At 47.7% G+C, this 24024-nt stretch overlaps 1 protein-coding gene across 1 annotated transcript in view; it reads left to right on the top strand.

Annotated features, from left to right (window-relative positions):
• The window catches only part of pou6f2 (POU class 6 homeobox 2), a 97452-nt gene that overhangs the window by 13061 nt on the left and 60367 nt on the right, over positions 1 to 24024 (top strand). Inside the window, exons 2-3 of the mRNA XM_062521895.1 lie at positions 12781 to 12878; positions 20098 to 20317. Of these exons, the coding sequence (XP_062377879.1) occupies positions 12781 to 12878; positions 20098 to 20317 (318 nt within the window). The remainder of the gene's footprint in view (positions 1 to 12780; positions 12879 to 20097; positions 20318 to 24024) is intronic.

The following is a 24024-nucleotide window of genomic DNA, read 5'->3' as shown; positions in this document are numbered from 1 at the left end:
GAGTTGGGAAGCTTCAAAGAGCTTGTCTCCCTCTCTATCGCTCTCCCTCTTTCCCCCTTTCCCTCTACCTCCCTCCCTCCCTCTCTCTCTCTCTCTCTCTCTCTCTCTCTCTCATCCTCGCTCTCTCTCTCTTGCGCGACCTTCATTCTGCCGCGCGACCTTGGCGAGGGCCGAGAGTTTTTTTCCCGAGAGGAGACGGGGGATGCGGCTTGTCCGTGCTGAGCGCTGGTGTTTATGATGATGTCTATTGATTGTGGCAAACGACCTTGAGGAAAGGGGGGTCGACGGGGACGCGACGCGACGCGTTAAAGGAGACCGCCGGGGCCCGGGGCCGGCGGAGGCAAACCAGGCGGGCGGCGCGGTGCGATCAGCAGTGGACGGGACGGAGCGGGTGCAGGTGGCCGTGGCGTGCCGCGCAATCACCGGGGGCGAGACGCTGGCCCAAGATGGAGTTTTTAAATAAACTTCTCCTGCGCTTTCTTTTTTTTCCTGGTCGAAGCACTTTTTTTGAACACATCACGAGCAAAGGCTGTTGATAGATACGGAAGGGAACATTCTCTTAGGTCTGTGTTGTTTTGTAGAATGCAACTATAACAGTGACCTCTCGTGAAAAGAAATATCCTTCTGCTTGACTAAATGAAGTATCTGCGTAACCCCATCAACTTTTGGCCATGTGAGAGTAAATAAAATGTAATTCTGGTATGTTCCGTGACAAGCGTCTCCTGGTCTCTCCCTCCTGTGCCTTAGTTCAGCTCTTCCTCTTCATCTCTCTTCCTCTTCCTCTCTCTCTCTCTCATGTCTCCATGCGACATGATGGCTCGCCTTCCCCTTCAAATCCCAAAATATTTCCGGGTCTCTTCCATGTCATGGTCAGCGTGTACCGGACTGGCCTCCGAGACGAGGCCTCATAACTAAATCACGATGACAGCTGCCGGGCCGGGAGGGAGGGAGGGAGGGCGGGCGGGCGGACTGGGGTACGGACGGACGGACGGGCGAGCGCCACTCGTTCGCTCGCTCGGGCGGAGGTGAAGTGGAACGAGCAGGAGAGGGACCGTGGGCGACCGTCGAGAGGGGGGGGGGGGGGGGGGTTTAGGAAAAAGTGGGGCACCGTGTACGCTTTGCCATTGAACGCTTTGCCTTAAGGGGCAGCAGCAGCGACGTGTTGGACATGTGGGCATCACACTGACAGAGAGCCCAGAGGACACTCACTTAATCCAGGGGTCTTCTCCGGACACCCCTCTCCCCCTCCGCAACCCTCTTAAAGTACAACACACACACAGGATCTGTATTGATGATGCTAACTTGGCCGATGATAATTGAATCACATTGAAGGCATGTTGTTAATCAGTTCTAACAAGACAACAGATTGATTGTGCAAACACAATTTAAATAGACCACCTCTCATTAGTCTAAATAGTTGAGCAATTGCTGATATCTGCTGATGTCTGCTGACAGCTGCAGTAGTAAGAGTAGGTGTGTGTGTGTGTGTGTGTTTTGAATGTGAGGTGCGAAACCAGGCGAACGGTGCTAAGCGCAGACAGAGAGGAGAGCGCAGATGAGAGGAGAGGAGAGATAGATAGATAGATGAAGCAGTGTCGGGGGTGTGGAGGGGAGGAGAGCTCCAGACCTCTGGCAGGACAGGAACAATAGGTGGCCTGCCGCCCGAATCCTATTAAGGGCAAAAATGGTTAAGGTAATTTAGGAAGAGCCTAGGCGTCAATAGCACAAGGTAAGAGACCCCCCCAACAACAACCCCCCCCCCCCCCTCCATTCCCAGCATTCCATTTTCGCTCTGCCTCTAAGAGGGTTAGGGCTTTCTCCGGCTAGTCGCCTTCCAACAGCCGAATTTGGAAACGGCCGTAAAAGGATGAGAAATCATCTGGATAAGTATGTGTCTCTTTCAACCCCTAAGGTAATCGAGTTGACATTGCTGGAGGATGACAGCAGGGTTCGCCCTCCACAGATGTGTCCATACGCAGGGGCGTCCAGCTTCCTCAATGCAGGACACACACACACACACACACACACACACACACACACACACACAGACATACACAGACACACACAAAGAGACAGCAGCACCCCTCAAGCCTTTTCACTTTTCCTCAAGTTTGTCTGTCTTTCTTTCTGATCTACTTTGCATGTCTTGTTTCTCTTCACTTCTCTCAATCTCATTTACTCTCTCTCTCTCTCTCTCTCTCTCTCTCTTTCTGCCTCTCTCTCCATGTCATTCTCTCCTGTATGGTTCTCCATCCTGTGTTCCGTGTGTTCCTGCGAGTGTTCACGGTGAGAGAAGGCAGGGAGGCAGTCAAGTGAGAAATCTAATCCCAGCTGCCTATAGCTTTGCTCCAGCCACCAGGTTTAAAGCCCTCGCTGCCAAACCATTTGCTCAGATTAATTAATCCATGATGATGACGTTAAAAGCAGTTAAGACCCGCCATTTCTCTCTCTCTCTTTCTCTCTCTCTCCTTCTGCCTCTCTTGCCATCTCTCTTTCTTTCACTTTGTCTCTTTTTCTCTGTCCCTCTCTCTCGCTCTCTCTTTCTCTCTCTCACCAGACACAATGAGCCACCTACACAAATGGTTTTGGGAGGTTTTCCAGACCTAACAGAGTCGACCCAGCCTTCGCCAAGCTTTTAATTAAGGAAAATGCAGTGCGTCAGTCACTTGTGATGAGGTTAGGGGGCTAATGGTATTAGCGGGTACTTCTTCTTCCCAAGTCTCTGGGGTGTGGAAATTTCCAGAAGGTTCTATTTATTGACCTGTTAGCACCATGGCCAGCTCAGTTTGCTGGTAAATAGAGTATTCCTTTTCGCCAGCACTGTTGGACCCCAAGGGAGTGTAGTGCAGTCAGTGTTGGGTGTTGTTTTGGTAGCCAAGCTGAGATGTTTAAAACCTCAAAAACAAGAATGATACGTGGTTATCATATTCACATGCAATTTTCATGTCATTTTATTTTGTTCATTTTCAATTCCTCTTGTTATGATTCAGAACGTCTCTGAATTGGTTTGTGTTGATGAATTTGTTTACAGCTGTGTCAGGGGAGGAGTATGTTTATCACTTTAGCTGTTTAGCTCTTTTTCTCTTTCCTCTCCCATCTTTCTATCCTTTTCACCTTGTTTATGCTAGTTGTTTTCTTATTTCTCCCTCTCTCTCCCTCCCTCCCTCCCTCCCTCCCTCTCTCACTCTCCCTTTTTCTCTCTGTCTTTCCCTCTGGTTACACGGCTCATCTCTTTCTTGCGTTTCGGCTGCATTAGCCGAATCAATGGCCGAACAATCTAAACAAAATTGTCAGTTTATTGACAGAATTAAACCTGGCGTATAATGCGACCTGTCACTTATCAAACCAGGGTCTAGCACCCCACCCCCCCACCCCGCAGTCTCCCTCCACCACCCTCGTGGCCTGATTCTGCAGAGCTCAGTTTGGCCCCATCGACCCGATCTACAGTACTCAACTAATGGCTTTTAAAAAACGTAGTCGGTTTCTATTATTTTCCGCAGACACTGATGTCACCCAAAATTGTCAGATTAATGAGGCTCAATTCACGTTGTCTTCAAGCCCCACACAGAGCTAGATGAATGGCTCCGTACATGAGCGATCGCGCTCTATCCTCTGTCAATACTTGTGTGAATTTCAACGAACCGCCTCGTCCTGTTAATCATTATTATTACCTTTAGTATTTCAGAAATGGGAGAACGTTGTGAAACAGCTCCCAGATTGTGACAGCACAACGTTGCGAGGGATCAAAGTCAATAGGCAAATGACATTAGATAATAAAACGTTGAAAATGACACAAAGAAGCACTCAGGAAAGGCGCCTGAAAGGAGCTGTTTAAAAGCCCTGGTTGTGGAGGGGGGGCCGAGGCTTCTACTGGGGCTTCGGTGCGTTTATTTTAAAAAGCCCCTGAATCTGCAGCGACGCTCTCACATTTGACAACTTATGATATGATGCATTTGCGCCGAGAATAGCTAAAGTGTTTTCTTTTTTTTTTTCTCTCCTCATTGCGAGCCTGCTTTTATGGTGGGAGAAATTGATTCATAAATGCACTCGGGGGCGAAAGCAAGCCCCGCACACGCACACACACAAAAGCCTTTTCGATAACACGCTATTCGATTCAGCACGTCGATGCGCTAAAGCAGCCTTGTCGGAGGAGGTGGCGTGCTGATCGCTCGACAAAAGTCTCGGGGTAATTGTTTTGTCATCGTGTCCTTGGGGGTGGCGGCCTAAATTGAAACACACACGGCCGGGGTCAATTAAAGCAGCTCCCTCGGAGCCCGGCGGTTGGCCTCTCTGCCTCGTCCCGTCTGGCCGTTTGTAAAAAACGCCTTTCATGTCACCACTTAGCCGGGCGATGGGAGGAAGATTTTGGTGTTTTTATTTAGGTAATGCATTCCACAGCTTTCCGCACTCACGGTTTCCAGGCCACTAGTGGTTCCCTGCTGTTGTTTCACTTCTTGATGTGTGGGTGTTTGTGTCGGGGAAATAGGTAGGCACTATTGAGTTGCCAAGTCTTTGAAACACCAGTGGGGTGTCCTCTGACAAAGGGGACTTTTTCCACATCCCTTGGGGAGAAGGTAGATGGGTGTGTTTGTGTGTGTGGGTGGGTGTAGGTGTTATCCAGAATGCTTGTCTCTGTGTGTGTGTGTGTGTGTGTGTGTGTGTGTGTGTGTTTGTGTGTCCTTACTTCGTCACAGGCACTGTTGAGCTTTCGTCAGAGCGGGGAGCGATAAAACTTTGAAATGGCTTGCGGACGACGTAAACAAGCGTTCCATCCTCCACCAGTGTGACTTGGAGGGGCGTGAGGAGCAGCAAGCCATTGCAGGGCCTCATCCTGCTGTTATAGGAATTGATATGAGTGTGGGGGGAAAAAATTGAGTGACCTCTGACCCCTGGAGTCTAAGCCACTTTGTCAGACCTGACAAGTGTGCTGTTGTACTGACCGTTACCGAGGCCCTGTGTGATTGTGTTTTATGGCCACGCTTAAAGGTTGTGCGTTGAACATTTAACCCCCTGAAATGTCCCAAGGCCTGAACGCATGACAAGAGTCCAGCGGTTAGTGCAACGGGAGCGCATCATAATTCCTCATTAAAATACTTTCATGGCGGCCCCGGCAGTGGGGCGACTGGCTGGGGCACCTGCACCTGGGGGGGGGGGAGGACAGGATTTTTCAAAAACAGTTCTTTGAGCCTCTCGACTTATTGCATTGTTTTTTTTCCCATTAAAGCTGGAGTTGTAAGTGCAGCCTTAGTGTCCGAGAGGTAATCCACTTAAGGGACATTTCCTTTTAATAAACAGTTTAAGAGAACAAGAGGCTGAGGTAATATGAGTGAATTGCTCATGGACTCCCCTGGTACCTCTCCCTGTCAGCTTTTTAATTTTGTTGAGGGCGGGCAAAAAAAATCATACCGAAAAACCTTAGGGAGAGAAAATCTCCATGAGCATTTATTTATTATTGATTTCTCCCTTCAGCTCATCCCCCTCCCGCCCGCCCCTCCCTGCAACTAAATGTGTTAACTTTATGGTCATTTGCAATCGCTCACCAGGCCTGGCGCGCTCATCCCAATGAAATTTTCAGCTGTTCAATAAAAAGAGGCTTTCGGTGATAGTTGTACTCTTCGCAGAAAAAAAAAGTCACACAGAACGCGCTAGGGCGTATCGGCTTCATGATTTATCTATCATATTGTCATGCATTCTGTCATCTGGATTCCCTCATCAATTATACAGGAGAGTGATTCTTTTGATTAGGAGGAGGGGGAACGGCATGAAAGTGCCTTTGTTATTTGGGGCTCTGATAGTCAGATAGTGGAGGTATGCTAATGAGAGAGGCCGCTCTGCGCTCGATCCCACGCGTTTTTCTCTCTCTTTTTTTTTTATTCCTGATCTCACATTTGTTCACATTTGCCAGAGCTTGTTTGCCGCTGTGAGGACACATTTCAAATGACTTGTCTTGACTTTTTTGGGAAATTATTTGAACTAATGTAGATGATGATAATGGAGAACTGCAAAATTGATGGTGCCTAAAATTTCTGAGCGAGAATCAAAACTGTGCATATGACTTCAGTGTGTGTGTGTGCGTGCGTGCGTGCGTGCCTGCGTGTGTGCGTGCGTGCGTGCGTGTGTGTGTGGGCGCGTGTGTCTGTGGAAGAGAGAGAGAGTGTGTGTCAGATGAGATGAGAGTGACGAGGTGACAGTAGTATTCTAATAACGACCACGTACGTATTTTTATAATCCCTGTAAGTAACCGTGCGTGCCCATGATGCAGACTAGTGCCACGGGACATCGCACATCACTGTGAATGAATCAAGTGGATTGACGTGTGCTGCTGCCAAATCTGAGGCTAGCGTTTCACTCTACAAGTATAATGCTCTGCGTTTACGTTACCACAGACCAGCATGTAGCATTGGGGGAGAGGTACAGTAGGAGACTAGATGGCCTGGACTTTTTCTGGTACATTCTAGCTGCTTTAACAGCAAAAGCAGACACTCTGTCACAGATTCACCTCAAAAGGGATGTAGAAAATAACCATTAAAGCCAGCAGTGCTAAACAAGTGCTAAACAAACAAACAAACAAACAAACAAACAAACAGCAAAACACTCAGAAGTCAGAGGCAGAGTTTTTTTTCTTCTTCTTCCGGCTGCATTTCATTCATAATGCATCACATTGTTAAAACTGATTTTTGTAACTTTCTGATTTGGCCATTTTGTGTGTGTGTGTGTGTGTGTCTGTGTGTCTGTGAGTTTTATGAGAAGCCATTCATCAGTGTCACTAACCATACTTGTAATGTGTGCTGTGGCGCAGCTTCAAGTGGAAACGGGGGGGATTACGGGGGAACGGCGGAGACACACAATGAAAAGGTGCGCTGGAGTAGCGTTGAGAAGTTGTCAAGCAGAATGGGAATTCAATGCCTTCCATCAAACAGTCAGCACTGCAGACGCTAATGAACGTCTGTCCGATGTAGGCAAACACTCAAACAGATACACACACAGACACACACGCACAGACACACATACACACAGACACAGACACAGACACACACACACACACACAAAGACACACAGACACAGACACAGACACAGACACACACACACACACAAAGACACATACACACGTAAACACACACACACACACCCACACACACACACACACACACACACACACACACACACACACACAAAGACACATACACACGTAAACACACACACACACACACACACACACACACACACACACACACACACATACACACACACACACACACACACAGCATGCGCATGAGGAAGACAGGGGAAGAGAGAGAAACATATTCACTGGTTCCATCGTCTGACCGGACAGGTAACAATGTGAATGTTCTGCTGTTATCTCTTAAAAGGCATCAGTCACTTTCAGATTTCTTTGTGTTTCAACAATTACAACAATTGCAACAATTACAACAAGCGTGCCATTGTTCGCATTATAAAATGGTTATGTGATTGGCATAATTATTTAGAATAGAAGATCATCTATCAAGGTACTCAGCACTAAAGACAAACCAATGATTAGGTAGGCACATTGTTGCTAAACCCTATCCTATTCCAAACATCTGAACGCGTGTGTGTGTGTGATATATAGAGAGAGAGAGAGAGAGAGAGAGAGAGAGAGAGAGAGAGAGAGAGAGAGAGAGAGAGAGAGAGACAGGGTTGTCCTCACCTCATCAGTGATGGCACACATAATGGCGTAATAGCACAACACAAGGTCTCTTATCCTAAGCAGGCCAAGCAAACACAATGAGCTGTGAAATTGTCCCAGATGTGACCCATCAGGAACCCAGATTACTCGCTGTCACCAGCAGCTAGTGTGTAGAGGAAGGACACCGTTGCCACCGCCGCCACCACCGGGCTCATAATGAATGATCACACCGCCACCGCCTGTGATGTATAGTGCTTGTAGATGGGCAGAGCAGTGGAAGAATGGGAGCGCAACAGAGACTTAGGGCAAGGGAAACGTGTGTGGGTGTGGGTGTGTGTGTGTGTGTGTGTGTGTGTGGGTGGGTGGGTGTGGGTGTAGGTGTGTGTGTGTGTGTGTGTGTGTGTATGTGTGTGTCTTCAAAATCAAATCAGTGCCTGAGCTTCAGTTGAGGGAAATAAAATAAAAAGGTGTTTGACAAGACTTTTATCCCCAAACTGCTGTGAGATAAATTCCTCCTCCCAGAGAATTCCTCCTCTACTCCCAGGCCAGTCTCCTTGGCAGATGAGGCTCCGCGAGGATCCTCAGTCCTTATCCCAATGAAATAATGGGTTCATTTTATGTTCACATTTTTTTGTGAGACTGAAATCTGCAGAAATCCAAAGCTTGGTAAGGTTAGGTTGCAACCGTCCTCCTTACACAACCACTTTAACTAAGCATAGATTAAGAATCATCTGAGTAATAGCTACCGAAACAAACCACTGCCGCTGTGTTTTGCACAACGGGACAGTAAACTCCAAATTCAGAGTGAGGATGCTGAAGTTCAATGTGCCAAGAGGGGTTCATCATTTGAAATAGAGCCAGTTTTACTGTCTGGGATACAGGGACACTTAATTAAGTTGTGATTCACCAATCAGCGTACCTTTTTTTGAACGATTTCACAATTTGATTCAAGGAGGTTCTGCTTTTTAGGTTCTCAAACCATGGCACTAAAGAAAAAGATTGAATTGATTAAATAAAGTAACCGTAGAATATGGTCATTATGTTTTTTGTGTGGAAATACAAATTGCATATTGTCCTCAAACCAAAAACTGCCGGAGCTCCTTTCTTCACTTTCTACTTCACTTTCAAGTTGCTTTTTACGCACGTATTACGTATTTTTACGGTAAATAATTCTCTGAAGATATTTTTAGGATTGCCCATGTTCTGCTGTCTGATCCTTACTTTATGTATCTTGATCTGGTCTCATTGTTCTGGAGCCAGCTAGAAATGTATATGTATAAAAGTATATAATCAGTTATTTCTTCGACACTCAAATATACTGTATGTTCTACTACTCAGGGTACACAATAGGGTCAAAAGCACAAAGACTACCACGGCATCTTTCTAGATTTAAAAAAAATCAAAGCATATCTAAAATACTGATTAATATATATATATATATATATACAGTAATTTCCTGCATATAAGCCGCATTGTGTATAAGCCGCAGGACAGTGTTTTATGCAAGTTAAAAGACACAAAACCATATTAACACCATATTAACTCTTCCCTTGTATTAACCTCATAGCTGAAGACATTTTGCAAAATCAATGTATAAGCCGCGGCTAATAGTCGGGAAATTACGGTATATACAAAGTCCAGGTGGTGCAAGACTACATCCAGTAAGTAATACCATAGTAGCTTTGGTATTTCTTTCGAACTGTTTTCAGTTATTGATATCATGATTGTTTTTGGAGATTGGTGTGAATGTTCTAGAATGGGCATACTGAATGTACCAAAAGGATAAGGCAGAGAGTTAAAGCTACACTGTAGAGTGTCATATAGATATTGATTTAAAGAATGGATGTGAAAGATAACACAACAAAAAGGAAAGGCTATGAGAAAACAGCAAGAAAAAGAAAAACTCTGGAGATAGATGGAGAGATAAAAAAAAAAACCCGCAATAGACACAACATTTTGAGAAACTGCAACGAAAAGATAGAGAGAGATAGCGGGAGATGGAAAGAGAGAGATAGATACTGTAGATAGAGAGAGAGACAGAGAGAAAGGGAGTAAGGGAGAGAGAGTTTGTCTCAGCGGCTAAGGGATTACGTTGGCTGAGATCAGTCTGCCCGAGTCAGTGGCACGTTGGCTGGGGTCTGTGGTGAGTGGACAGGAGCAGAGGCCAGTCGGAGTGTTGGCTAGCCGCCCGACTCCCCTTCCCTCAGGGGGGGCCACTAAAACACCAGACCCCAATCACCTCATTTCACGGGTCAGCTCCCCCACCAATTATTTGGATTGAGCGCAAAGGCTATGATAATGTATGGTGGCGGAGAAGTAAGAGTGGACTAGGACTGCTGCTGCTGTGTGTGTGTGTGTGTGTGTGTGTGAGTGTGTGTATGTTTGTGTGACTGTTTTCACATGACAAGTGTATGATATGTGCTAAACGCAATGGTTTTAATGGCTGCAGTTTGAAGTCAGAGACAATCTTTAGATTATGACTTGATAAGATTACGATTACTGTTTGTTAAGTGTGTTACATTCAAACCAGGGTCAGTAGCCATCAGTATAATATGATATGATATGATAGTTTTCTGTTTAACAGAGCCGTTCACATCTGTGAAACAGGGGAAAAAAAGCGACATCCTGGAATGCCGATAGAAGGCTTCAGAATCCATTTGAGGAATTATGCAGCTATTCACCATTAATGCCCTTCTGGGTTCCATGAGCTGTCCTCAGATTCTTTTTCTGTTGTGCAAGTGCACCTTTTTATTGAAGTCTTTTTTTCTTTTCCCTGGCTCTACAAGGTCGATCTATAGTTCAGGGCCCGTACTCACACATCACTTGATTATACCAATAAGAGCACTGAAAGTTGCCCTAGCCGTTTCTTTGTAAAGTCTTATTCACAAACTTTTACTAAGTGCGAGTAAGAAAAATGTATTTATTTATCTCACCAATGCAAACTCGGCATCAATCAATCGACCAATCAACTCATCATAACCAGTCGTTGCAAGCAAACTCATCCGTGAGACGTAACACCAGCCATAGCAACGACCTCAGTGATTGGTTGACGAGTGTCAGGTCTGTGCCGGTGCCATTCTCTTCAAAATCTTTGGAATTGTAATTGTATCTCCGTCTCAGTTCCTGTGAATAAAGACGCGGTGAAGTCGCACATCCATTTGTGTGGCTCGGCCTTCTATCTCCGCATTCAGGGCCACTTGCTGTGGTGCATAATGGAACCTCACAAGCTCCTTGCAAAAACGGAGGGAGTTGAAACAAAAGGTCATCATCGAGGTCATATCCATTGAAGTTGTAATTTCTGTTTTTCAATGTCACAAAGACATGAATTTTTTAAAAAAAGGAAAAAAACACGTTTTTTTTCTTCCCGGAAAATCAAAAGTCGGTCTACCTACTGTAGCTTGACTCATGACAGCTGAATCAGTGGTCCTCTTTTATCAAGGGAGCTCGATCAGAAACCAGCGCAGATCTGAGCACTGCCAGTCCAGCTGAACCTTGTTTAACATCGACAGCAAGAAAAGTGTCATCAAGAAAGCCGGGGAAACTATAATGATGTGTAGTGCGTAGTAGACTTTACTTTCATTGAGATACTAAAAATACATTAATTACAGAACCGTACGACACATGATGCCATTTGTGATGAATTAATGCACTGTCCAAAGAGAACGTTTTTCTCTACACATATATGGCTATCCTAAGCCATAAGTTCATTTTTATAAATGGGCCAGTATCTGCCACTTTGTACCAAATTTGAACCTCTTTAGCATGTGGCTTGATAAAGTCCTTAGCTGGAGCAGGAGACTGGTCATTGAGGGCAGTGGTGCCCACTGAATAGATTAGGTAAGGTTTTGTTCACATATCCACGAGCGTTGGACAAAAATCTCTCATCGTCCGTTCTTTTCCTTGTCATCCAAACTTGCCATGCACTCCATGATAACAGTATAGCTTAGGTCACTCATCCTTTCTTTGAAATGTCACAAGCACAAAAGTGCATGGTGGGTAAAACCAACCTGCTTTTCCAAACCAGATAGAAAGAAACACCTTACAGTCTGCAAACTACAATATCTTGAGGGTGAGGGTACTCCAAGATGAGTACTTTTCCCACAAGAAATGGACCTCAGAACAGAAGTAACAAAGCAACAAGAACATCTGCTCATATTGAACTGTTCTGAGTGGAGGTATTCTTGTCGAGATTTGCTCCCATCATTGTAAGGGGGGGTGGGTGGGGGGGCTGAATTGAACTGGCTCGGAGCCTCAGCAGCCACATAAAGGCAGATGACAGTGATTTGTAATGGCATCTCTTCCTCCTTCATCTGCCCGTATCATAGCGACGTGATTGGTTGGTCGGGCTGTCATCAGCTGGCCTCCTAAAGACTGAGGGGTATTGAGTGGCGCGGCAGGAGGGGGCGGGCTCTAATGTCTCAGTGGCGAATTGCGCGGCGTGGTGTCGAGAGTATTGATAAAGCGCTTAAGCAGAACACTCACACCCCACTGGGGCTTAGTGGCATCACAGCATGGCATAGTGTGAGACCCTCTGTGTGTGTGTGTGTGTGCGTGTGTGTGTGTGTGTGTGTGTTGGGGAGGTCTATGTTAGTCTGTGTGTGTGTGTCTGTGTGTATGTGTGTGTTAGAGATTGTCTATGTTTGTGTGTGTGTATGTGTGTGTGGGAAGTGGAGTTGAGGTGTGTAACACACTTTGCTTCTGTGGTGGTAATGAGATCCTATTCAACTTTAAGTTTCTTTAGTTTTATATATTTGATCTAAAATTGTTTCTCTCTCTCATTTCTGCCCTCTTGATCTCCCCCCTTCTCTCTATCTTTCTATCTCCCTCTCTCTCTCTGTCTTCATGCCCACCCCTCTCCCTCTCTCTCCCTCTCTCTCCCTCTCTCACACCTCATACCCACCTCTCTCTTTCCCTCCCTCCCTCTTTCCCTCTCCCTCTCTCTCTCTCCCTCTCTCTCCCCCTCTCTCTCTCTCTCTTCATGCCCACCCCTCTCCCTCTCTCACACCTCATACCCACCTCTCTCTCTCCCTCCCTCTCTCTCTCTCTATCTCTCTCTCTCTCTCTCTTCATGCCCCCCTCTCTCTCTCTCTTCATACCCCCCCTCTCCCTCTCAGGTGCCCGTGGCGGCTCTGTCCGATCTGATGCCAGCAGCAGTCCCTCAGAGCAGAGTCAGCTGGGCCAGTCTCACCCAGCTTATCCCGTTGGACCACAGGTGGGCATCTCACCACTATCTGTGGTGAGCTATATACACACACACACACACACACACACACACACACATACACACACACACACACACACATGACACACACACACACACATGACACACACACACACACACACACACACACACACACACACACACACACACACACACACATGCACACACCCCGCATGTAAATTCCTAAACCTTGCCATATCCATTGTTTCTCATTGACGACAAAGTAAAGAGAGAAAAAAAAAAATCATGAAAAAAGTCATGAAAAGCAAAGTCATGAAGGAAGGCTTGAATAACAGATTTGACATCACAAACAATGTAGAAACAAGGAAGTCAAACAATGACAGCACATCAAAAAGTATAATTCCCAGAAGTTAGAGGATGCTGACACAGTCACATAAAGTGCATACACAAATACAAACACACACACACACCCACGCACGTACATACACACACACACACACAGCAAACAGGTCAATAAAAATCTCCTCTGTGTGATGGCCTTTATTGAATCTGTTGGCGTGGGGATGTTTAATGAACACTCATCTCACGCAGTCTCCCCTGTGGTCATGCAGAGATGCGCTGGACCCCCACCCTAACACCCCCCCCCCCCCCCCCACACACACCACTCCCCAATCTCCCAAGCAGCAGATGAAGCTGTCGAAGCACTGCTTCCCTTTGGCATGGCTCTCAGATGCCAGCCTGGCGTTGGCACAGCCGGACAGGGTGCCATGCCAAGACAGTGAGGGAGCACTGGCATCGGGCCATGGCAGACTCAGTTGTTTCTGCTGTCTGAGATTTGATTGCTCTTTACTCGTCTCTCCCAAGCTGTCAGTAAGCAGAATTAAAGCTAGAGTTGCTTTTGTTTTGTAACACTGACAATTACAATATTATCTTGATTAAGCATGATACACATTAAATATGAACACCATCAAGTCATTGCTATTATTGTCTGAATAGTATTCGTTGAATAGTATTACCATTTTGAAGCTTTGTTCTCATCAAATGTGCAAAAGCCCTTTTGTATCTGAAGTCTAGACAGCCCCAATCCTGCTGTGAGGTTAAATCGTCATCATTTTGGAAAACCCAGAACATACAGTTCCAGACTTCATACAGACTTCATACAGTAGGCAGATGATCACACGATGGCCACTTTAAAAAACTTTCCGCGCTCTAGACAGTTCCAGGCACCGAACTGTGTTGGTGTATGACATCACCCAGGGGCACGCATCTCTCCACGCTCTCCTGGCCGAGCGCCTTCCATCCTTCCATCCTTCCATCCTTCCTTCCTTCCTTCTCTTCCCTCCTCGCTCCCTCGCTCGCTTGAGCAGTGCTCCTCCCGCATCGTCCACCCCTCTCCCCCTGGGAGCAGAGCTCTAATATATGAATGCTGTCAGGATGGCTCCCACAGAAGGGAACACTTTTCAGCCACAGTCTCTCGCTGCACGGCGCAGCCAATTCCGTTGTTTTCGGGGATCAATATGTTTTGATGGATTCCCCCAGCCAAAAGCCGGATATTGTTGCACGGCGGCCATTATGGAAGTGGATCGCGGCGAAGGGCTGTTAGCCCAACGTGAGCCCAGGCTCCCCTGTTGTCCCTCGGCTGATGGGGAATGACAAGAGGCCTGCTATCTTCCTTCTTAACCCATTAGAGATGATTCTTTTCCCAAGTCACAGTCATTGCCACAGTGGCCCAAAGAATGACAAACTCTGTGCCACTTCTTGGTCTGTGCTTTAAGGTTGCCAGGCGGGGGGGTTGCCAGGTTGGACGATAGTCACCCCAAAAGCGCGTGGCACCACCCCTAATCCATTTCCTCTGTGCCAGCACCTTGAAAGTCATCTATAATGCCCTGTGAATGCACTTTGCCATCTCGGGAGAGTGGCGATTAGTAACAGAGTGGACAACCAGAGGCAAACGCTAAATAGCGTGCCTCAGACAGCTCGTAGGTTGCCAAAAGGCTGCATTTTCCAGCCCAGGAAGCAGTTCAGCCATTTTAGAATAGTGTTTTGATGCTCGAGGGATCCCATTTCACAGCCACGGTGGGACTCAGATTGGTTTGTTCCTGGCCCTGTCGCACAGAGAGGGGGATGATGGGAAATCTCTGCTAGCCATTAGCGCCCTAATGCGGGCTGCCTCGGCTCTTCCTGTGAATGCTGAGAGAGGCTGGGTGTTCCTGATACCCCTATTGCATAGATTCTAGAGTTCCTTTTTTATCTTTTTTTTTTTTTTTGTAAGTTTCTTTTAAAAGGAAAGTCGAGGTGAGGCTTGGAAGGTGGAGGACAGAACTTTAATGTTAAGAGACATTTAGGTGTGTTTACTAGGAAAAGTTGATATTAGAATCAGTTGCCCTTCGGTTCCAAGTCAGAATCTGCATATCATTTAGAGCAGGGATGGGCAACTGGCGGCCCGCGGGCCACATGCGGCCCGCCTCCTCACTCAGTGCGGCCCGCGGATGATCATTTTTACTGTGATTAAAAATGCGTGTTTTTTTTTTTTTTTTTTTACCGCACCGTCATTGTAATTTTACTGTTCGCCGATAGATAGCGCCTCCTATGCAAACCATCTCGGGCCCTCGGACCTTTACCATCGCTGAGGAAAAACAGTGCACACATAGAAGAAAAGTAGAAAACTCATTTAGAAAACCGTAGGCTACCTTTCAGTCAAAATCGGAAGCAGTGTCTGTTCATAGAATGGTAAGGCAAACCCATGTCAAGTTTTGCTAGAAACTATATCAGCCATGAAAGATTTAAACTTCAGTCGCCACTACAACACCTTGCGAAAAGTTATCAGAAGTAGCCTGCCCTACACACACGGAGCTTCTCGGCCGCTGTCGTAGCCGACCTCAAATCAAAAGTAGGCTAGCCTACACTAACAATAGCGACTAATTGCCAGAACTACACAGGAATCCGTCTTTTGCTGTTTCGCTTGAGCTTGCCAAAGCAAAGAAGCTATATCAGATGGCGAAATTGTTTGGGTGCGTAGTGGAGGTAAAAACTTCGAAACGGTATATTTGTCCCGACGCACGGTGACGCGCATAATTGTTGACATTCTGATAATGTCGAGGCGGGGAGCTGAGACAAATCATGCATGACTGCAAGTAGGCCTACTGTAGCTTACTTGTTGGCGTTGGATGAGAGTACAGATGTGATGGATGTTACATGTTACATCTGTAGGCCTACTCTCATTATGGACGTTAGGGAATGTCTATAAATTCTTAAAAATGGAGTGGGAGCATAAATGCATTGAATATGAGGCTTGTTGCACTTCATGATGGGCCATTGTTTTTCAATTCTGTGCCATCATTGAATGGTGATTTATGTGAGCCCTTTGCACTGAAAATAATACTTATCACTGGCTGTAAAATATTTGTATTTGTTGTTAGGGAGTCTATGTAAAAAATGCATTTGAGCATGAAAATTGACATATTTCGTTCTTATTCAGAATTATTTTGCAGCATCAGATGTGCGGAAGTGCGCGGCCACATTTGGCCCTCTGATGGTGATGATAAAAAAATGTGGCCCTCTTAGTCATGAAAGTTGCCCATCCCTGATTTAGAGGAAATGGTCTGAAGCATTAGAAATTTTAGAATACACGTGACGTAAGTATATAAAATGTCAACCGATAAAATATGTTTCGTTGTTTTGAAAAAAAATGTAAAAATGGTTTATAAAACCTATCCCAGTTTCTCCAAAGTCCTTTGCATAATGTCACTCAGTTTCAGTTAACTTTATTTATTGAATGTAGTAGAATATGCATATACTTAGCAGAAGTAGTTACCTGCTCCCTAATCCCTGATGGGTTTGACTGAAAAAATCCAGTCCAGCGTCATTTTAACAGCCTAGGAAGAACGAAATAATAACCTGCAGTGGACCCTCACTAATCTATAGAACGCACAGACACACACACACGTGCCCATAATCTCAAATGAAGCATCTATTTGATGTGCGTGCGTGTGTGCGTGTGTGTGTGTGATTGTCTTTTAATATTATTCTCTTCTATGTTCCCAACGTCCTAAGTGTCAAACTGCAGACTGGCATTCTCTTTGAGCCGTCAATGGGCTGTTGAAAGCCCTGCCTTTGATTATGCTCCTGAGGAGCTCAGCATCACACACACTTAAAACAGCAAGATTAAACACATGTCATTTGAGGCTGTCAGGGACACCTTTGTTGTCGTCCTCTGGGTGTTTAATTGATATTTTTTTGAAGGTGTTTGACATTCAGGGTTCCTTATCTAAACGCATGACATGTTTCAAGAGCGACAGGAGGTAGACTGATCTATACAAACTTCTCTCTTTTTTTATATATAAATCATGTTGATGGAAATGAGTCAAAAGTAATAAGGATTGCAGCGACACGGAACAGAACAAACAAGCAACAATGCAAACAGACACCCTCAGAATCAAATCAATTCTAAAGTCTTAAAACTAGTTGAAAGCTGAATCCAGTCAGTCAGGCTCTGAACTGTGAAACAACCAGCCGTAGAAAAAGTGCACTGAACGTTGACGTGCTGCACTATTTAGCACTATTTACACCATTATTGGTGCACTATTTAGCACTATTTACACCATTATTGGTGCACTATTTAGCACTATTTACACCATTATTGGTGCACTATTTAGCACTATTTACACCATTATTGTTGCACTATTTAACACTATTTACACCATCATTACCAGGGGGGACAGAGTCAGTTACTATTTAGCTATTTTCTCCACTAATTATTCTCACTGTGACATGGATTATAACTCCATATGAGCAGGGCTCACTCATCACAGATTGCAGTCCTACATGCTTTGCTGTAGTATCTCCCAGTACATCTGTATGTTTTTCTGAGTATCTCCCGAGTGCAGTTGTATGTTTTTCTGAGTATCTCCCAAATACAGTTGTATGTTTTTCTGAGTATCGCTCAGTGTTGTTGTACAGTATGTTTTTCTGTAGGATCTCCCAGTACTGTTTTATGTTTTGCTGTAGCATCTCCCAGTGCTGTTCAGCGGTAGCCGCAGTGGCTTTCCCCAGCCGGCCTCTGGTCCCTATGTGTCCATTCCGCTGCCCTCCCCCCTGATGCACCCCTCCCCCGGCCGCACGTTAGCCCGTGCTGCGCCACCCTGCCCTGCCCACCCGCCTGCGCGCCGCCGTCGTGTCACAACCTGCCGGCTGCTCGCCCCGCGGCGCCGCGTCTTATCTAGGTGACGTGGCTGTCACCCCGGCGACCGTGCTGCGGCGTGCCGTGCCACGGGTGGCGTGCTGCTCTCTCTTCCCTCGCCCCACCGGTCGGCTCCCCGCCACACCAGCACGCTCCGTGTGTGTGTGTGTGTATGTGTGTGTGTGTGTGTGTGTGTGTGTGTGTGTGTGTTGGGGGCGCCACAGATGTAGCAGAGGCGCAGAAACCAGAGCAGATAGCTGACAGACGCGGTTAGCGGGGGACCGCTGCTTAGGTGAGAAGAGGAGGACAGGAGGAAGAGAGAGCGAGAGAGCAGGGAGGTAGAGAGGAGAGAGAGAGAGACAGAGAGAGGAGGGAGGTAGAGAAGGAGAGAGAGACAGAGAGAGAGGAGGGAGGTAGAAAAGGAGAGAGAGACAGAGAGAGAGGAGGGAGGTAGAGAGGGAGAGATAGCGAGGTAGAGAGAGGGAGAAATGGGGGTGGAATGAGAGAGAGAGAGAGAGAAGAGGCAAGCCCCTGCATGAACAGACAGTCAGAAGCACAGACACACATGGAGAAGAGACCTGTGTGCGTGTACAGTCAGCACCAGACGAGGAGAGGGGAATAGCACCTCCGCTCCTCCTCTCGGACCTCTGAGCACCTGCATCTCCCTCCGTTCACATGTGGGCCCAAGAGCAAGAGAGGGCAGGAGTGCAGTCAGGTGATCGGGTCAGATTAGGTACATCTTCTCTTCTCCAAACAGTGTGCCAAAACACCTCTAGTACTTAACGAACAGTTATTTTCAGATGGTCTGCCACATTTCAAATCAAAATTTGATTGCTGAGCCACTGTTACATGTAAATCAAAGAAGTGAATTCACAGATCTGTGTTCCGTGAAATAAAAGGTTCCTCAGCATTGCATGTCAGCGTCATGGTGGTGCACCTGAGTGCTGGGGGTCCATGTGAAGCTCTAGACTGTGCAGAAGGCATCTCCAGCCCAGTGACACCCCCAACACCACCCCCACCTGCCCTCCGCCCCCACACACACACACACCTGCCCTCCCCCCAGTGATCAGGCACCTGAGCACAGCACAGCACAGCACAGCACAGCAGTGCAGGGAGGCAGGGCTGCCTCTTATTTACAGACGCCAGTGAATGCTGATGTGTGTCTGGTGATGCCTCAAGGAGGGAGAGGGAAAAGTGCTGACACTTTTGAAAGGAGTGTCTGTGTGTGTGTGTGTGTGTGTGTGTGTGTGTGTGTGTGTGTGTGTGTGTGTGTGTGTGTGTACGTGTACACACTGGTGGGGGAGTGGCATTTAGTGTTGGTATGCTTCTGTGGTGCTGTAGGACTTGTGACTTGTGTGTAGGAGTCAGTGTGTCAGTGTGTGTGTTTGTGTCTGTGTATGTAGGAGTCCGTGTGTGTGTGTCTTGGTCTCTGTAGGTGGGGTGTGACATTTCAATGGATATCTGCTTTACTGCACTGCAACATGTCACATGTCATGTCTCACACCTCCCACAAACACTGAACATGTTCCACCTGGTACAAAACATTCACACCTCACCAATGATCACTATCAACTACACCTCAATTACACTATTGACACTGTCCCGTTCATCAAGCACATGCGTTCATTTGAATTCATTCCTTTATTATATGTCAGAATTTTCTAGTTTGTAAGTTATTGTACAACATACAATGCTGCATGTTGCCCATACAGTACGTTATTGCTTTAGCATTTTGTCATAGTCGATCACTGTTTGCCATGTCTCTGTAAACATCATTGTTTTATACCGTAATTTCCCAACTATTAGCCGCAGGTTATACACTGATTTGACAAAATTTCATCAGCTATGAGGTTAAAACATGGGGGGCAGTTAACATGAAATTAATGTGTTTGTGTTTCTTTTAACTTGCATAAAACACTGTCCTGCAGCTTATACACAATGCGGCTAATACACAGGAAATTACTGTAGAATGGGTCGCTGGCCTTGTGCCACCCCCCCTGTGCCACCCAGTGTCTGGTCAGATCTGTGGCTAACCTCAGCGTCTCCCATGTCTGTGTTTGCCCCGTGCAGTCTCTCCTGGTGGCGCAGCAGCTGGCGTCGGCGGTGAGCGGGGTGATGTCCGGGGGTGCGCCGGGCCTCAACCAGCCCATCCTCATCCCCTTCAACGCGGGCGGGCACCTGGGCGGGCAGCAGGGCCTGGTCCTCTCCCTGCCCACCGCCAACATCCAGGGCCTGGTGGCGGCGGCGGCGGCCGGAGGACTCATGACCCTGCCCCTACAGAACCTGCAAGGTAAGAGGAGCCCCCTTTTACCCCTCAGCGGGGCGGCCATGTTGGCTCGAGAGCCACGAGTTAAGGGAGTCAAGGCCGCCATTCCGGCTCAGTTGCTCTCCCAGTGAAAAAAATAAAACGCTTTGACTTCCTCTCGTGTCAACTGACCGATAGCGGTCGTGGCGCTGATGTAGAACAAAGTGACCAATCGTCAAGTACACGCCGCCAAATGCATCGGCCTCGTTGTTGCTCTGCGTGCGGCTGGTAGGCACCTGGCGAGACCTCTAGATATGAAAAAGAAATGCACTGGTCCGACCAAAAGGCGCCTTTTAGGAGCATCGGAGAGCAAAGCTGGCATGGGGGGGGGAGAAGAGCCATATTAATTACAGGTCAGCATTTTGCAGCGTAGCTCAAAAGCACTTTGTGACCCCTTTTTCGCTACGCAAAAGTGTATCGTGCCATCCTATCTCTTTTTCGCTCTCCCTCTCACCCCCTCTCTTCTCCTCCTCTCCTCTCCTCTCCTCTCCTCTCCTCTCTATCCACATTCAGTACTTTTTCCTCGCATTTTAAACTTTAATGCCAAAGTGTTCTCTTTTGATCATACTTGTAAATGGTTTTCATTTTAATGTTTAAAACATTGTCTCTTTTATACCATTAGATTGAGGGACGGATGGGAGGGGAAACCGTCAGTCATAAATCTTGGATGAGCAGGGGCGTGCTAATGCTGTCTCAAAAAATGGCAGGTTATAAATTTGAGTGCATGTAAAGCAGCGTGTTTTTTTCCCCCCTCTATTTTTTTTTTTTTTTTTTCTCGGGTAGGAGTGGAGATTAAAATAATGCTCCGGCCAGTGGAAAGAAAGAGGGCAAAAAAGATAGAGAGAGAGAGAGAGAGAGAGAGAGAGAGAGAGAGAGGGAGAGGGGGAAGAAGAAGTGCGGCCCACTGGCCCCTAGACGTGAGGAAATGGACAGAGAGGAGGGATGCTCCAGCGGAGGAGATGTGGTAATAGAAAGCTTAATGGACACAAACATGCATAAATAACAACAGGCATCGCATCAGGCCGGATGGGCTTTTAATAAACACTTAAGCGCCAGGACACGGAGGGGTGAGGGTCGGGGGGTGGGGGGGGGGGGGGGGCATCTCAGCGTTCCCAATCTCAACGTTCCCAACCAGTCCTCAGATCATGGTAATGCTCCCACAGGGATCTCTGCCTCTCTCCTTTCTAGAAGCTTCTAAAAGGGAAGACATCTGAGGGATAAGTCTCGAACATCATATTAATTATGCTTCGACATGTTTGTTTGCGGGGGGTTTTTTGTGCCATGTCTGCACCAGGGGGGACTGGAAATAAATGTTTGGCGTTTGACCAACAGCACAAGTAATTTCCTGCCCTGAGCAACCTCGAGCGGAATGAAGTGTGTGTGTGTGTTCTGGAGGCACATGTGTCCTTCTCGGCTATTTAAAGGGATTCCAAAAAACACATTTGCCAGGGCTATAAATGGCGGTGTTTTTGAGAGCTATGGAACTATTTTATTTGGAAAGGAAGAAGGAAAGAAAAGAAGAAAGATAGAAAGATAGAAACAAGCAGCGTATGCGTAGAAACAAAGGAAAAAAAGCCCAAACAACCAAAAACACTTTGTTATTTTTTTTTTTTCTGGAATGTTGTTATTGACAGTCTTGTTCAGGGGGACATGGCGTCGGTGTGTGGAGCCCCCACCCCTCTGTGTCCACACAGAGCCAATGTGACACGCGTGGCGCGTGAAGTTAAATGTCTTGACTGTGTCCAGGGGCCGTGTGGCCGTGCCACGCCGCGCTCTCCCACACCCTCCTGTCGTGTCGGCGCCCATCAGCTGCCCGCTGACTGAGTCCTGCTGGCGCAGCACTTCTGTCAGGCGGCACGGAACCCGTCCCACGCCTCTGCCCAGAGAGCCAGGGGGCTGGCGCCTCCGCTGCCACCAACGCTGCCGGCCGTTGCTGACGCCCAGCCTCTGCCCACCTCACCTCACCTCACCCCCCCTCACCCCCCCTGCCTGATTAATGCCACGTTTAGCGTTGTGGAGGGGAGAGGGGAGCGGTGGAGGGTGGAGCACAGGATTGTCTTGAATCAGCAGGGGGAGTGGGGCGGGTGGCTGGTGTGTGTGTGTGTGTGTGTGTGTGTGTGTGTGTGTCTGTGTGTGTGTGTGAGGAAGGGAGGGATGGGGTGGGGTGGGGTGGGGTGGTGTGTATGTGTGTGTGTGTGTGTGTGTGTGTGTGTCTGTGTGAGGGAGGGATGGGGTGGGGTGGTGGGTTTACATGTGCACCCATCTCCTGCCACTAAGCGCTAATTATCCCTCCGCTCAAACGCCAGTCCTCCAGGGAGAGGGAGTATCAGATGGCACCCATGCCCCCGCATTCAGACCTAATGACCCGGCTAATGTGGAGCTAATGAGGGCGGTTTTGCATACGAGTAGAGGAAGGGGGGAGAGAGGAGAGAGAGGAGGGGGGGGCAGTGGAGGTTGGCAGGCAGCAGGATTGAGTCAAGTACGGGGGGGGGGGGGGTGAGGGGGGTTGCAAATCGGCGAGCGAGTCGGTCTGCACTCCTCCGTCAGGCTCAGGAGGCGCGAGGTGTCGGCTAAATCTCGCCCGCGGGCTGAGCGCTTTTCAGGTTGCTCCCCTGGATCGTTTACCGCGGCGTCGAGCCGAGCCGCGCCGCCCCGCGCTCCCGAGCGAGTAGCGTCGGGAGATTAACGGGGGATGTGGCCTAAAGCGATGCTGTCTTCTCCTCTTAGCGTTCCAAATGAGCTTGAGCTGTTTAGCCCTCATTGTGAAGCCCTATCAGCTCCCTGCTGCTCCAGATAAGGCGGAGGAAGTCAGAGAGCAGAATCGGCTTCTCTGATGATTATCCGCCATCGCATCGCATCTCACTAGACCTGCTAGACCTCCTCTCTCCGCTCCTGTGAGAAATCCCTCTTTCCTTTCCTCCTTTCCTCGTCTCTATTCTCCTTTCCTGAATTTCTCTATCCCCCTGTTCTCCCTTGTTTCTCATGTACTTTTCTCTTTTTCTCTCTCTTCTCCTGTCTCTTCCTGCACTCTCTTTTTGTCTCCTTTGCACTTCTCTCCTCTGTTGAGGTCCTCCCCTTCTCCTCTCCTCTTCTCTCCTCCTCTCCTCTCCTCTCCTCTTTCTTCCGTAGATCCCCTCAGTTATCATCGTTTCATGTCTTATCTCCTCACTTGTTCTCTACTCCTCTCCTCTCCTCACCTCCTCCCTCTCTCCTCCTCTCCTCTCCTCTTTTCTCTGCTCCTCTCATCCTGTCTCATCCTATCATCCCCTCAGTTATCGTCTTTTCGAGTCTTACCTGCTCCTCCTATCATCTCCTCCTCTAATATTCACTCATTCTCCTCTCCTCCCCTGTTTTGAGGAGCGAATGCACTTATGAATCTTTGGAGCAGAGGAACATAGAGGAAGAGGAGGAGGAGGAGGCGGAGGAGGAGGAGGTGGAGGCGGTGGCTGGGGGAGGCGTGATGGTGTGTAACGGGCAGGTCTCCTCGGCCGTGATGAATAGCCGTCGTCGCGGTGATAGGAGAGAGTCCGCGGCTCTCATTGCCTAAATAAAACCCAGGCGGTGCGTCGGCACGGCAACGCCGGTAAACACGGGGCGCTGCTTGTAGCTTGTTATTTTGTCAGGATGATTAATGTGGAGAAACGTCCCGTAAAGGATGAGGGGAAACGAGAAGAGGAAGAAGAAAGGGAACA

This window comes from Sardina pilchardus, chromosome 19 (genome assembly GCF_963854185.1).
Source record: "Sardina pilchardus chromosome 19, fSarPil1.1, whole genome shotgun sequence".
NCBI lineage: Eukaryota > Metazoa > Chordata > Actinopteri > Clupeiformes > Clupeidae > Sardina > Sardina pilchardus.
This window is presented reverse-complemented; position numbering and strand designations above follow the sequence as displayed.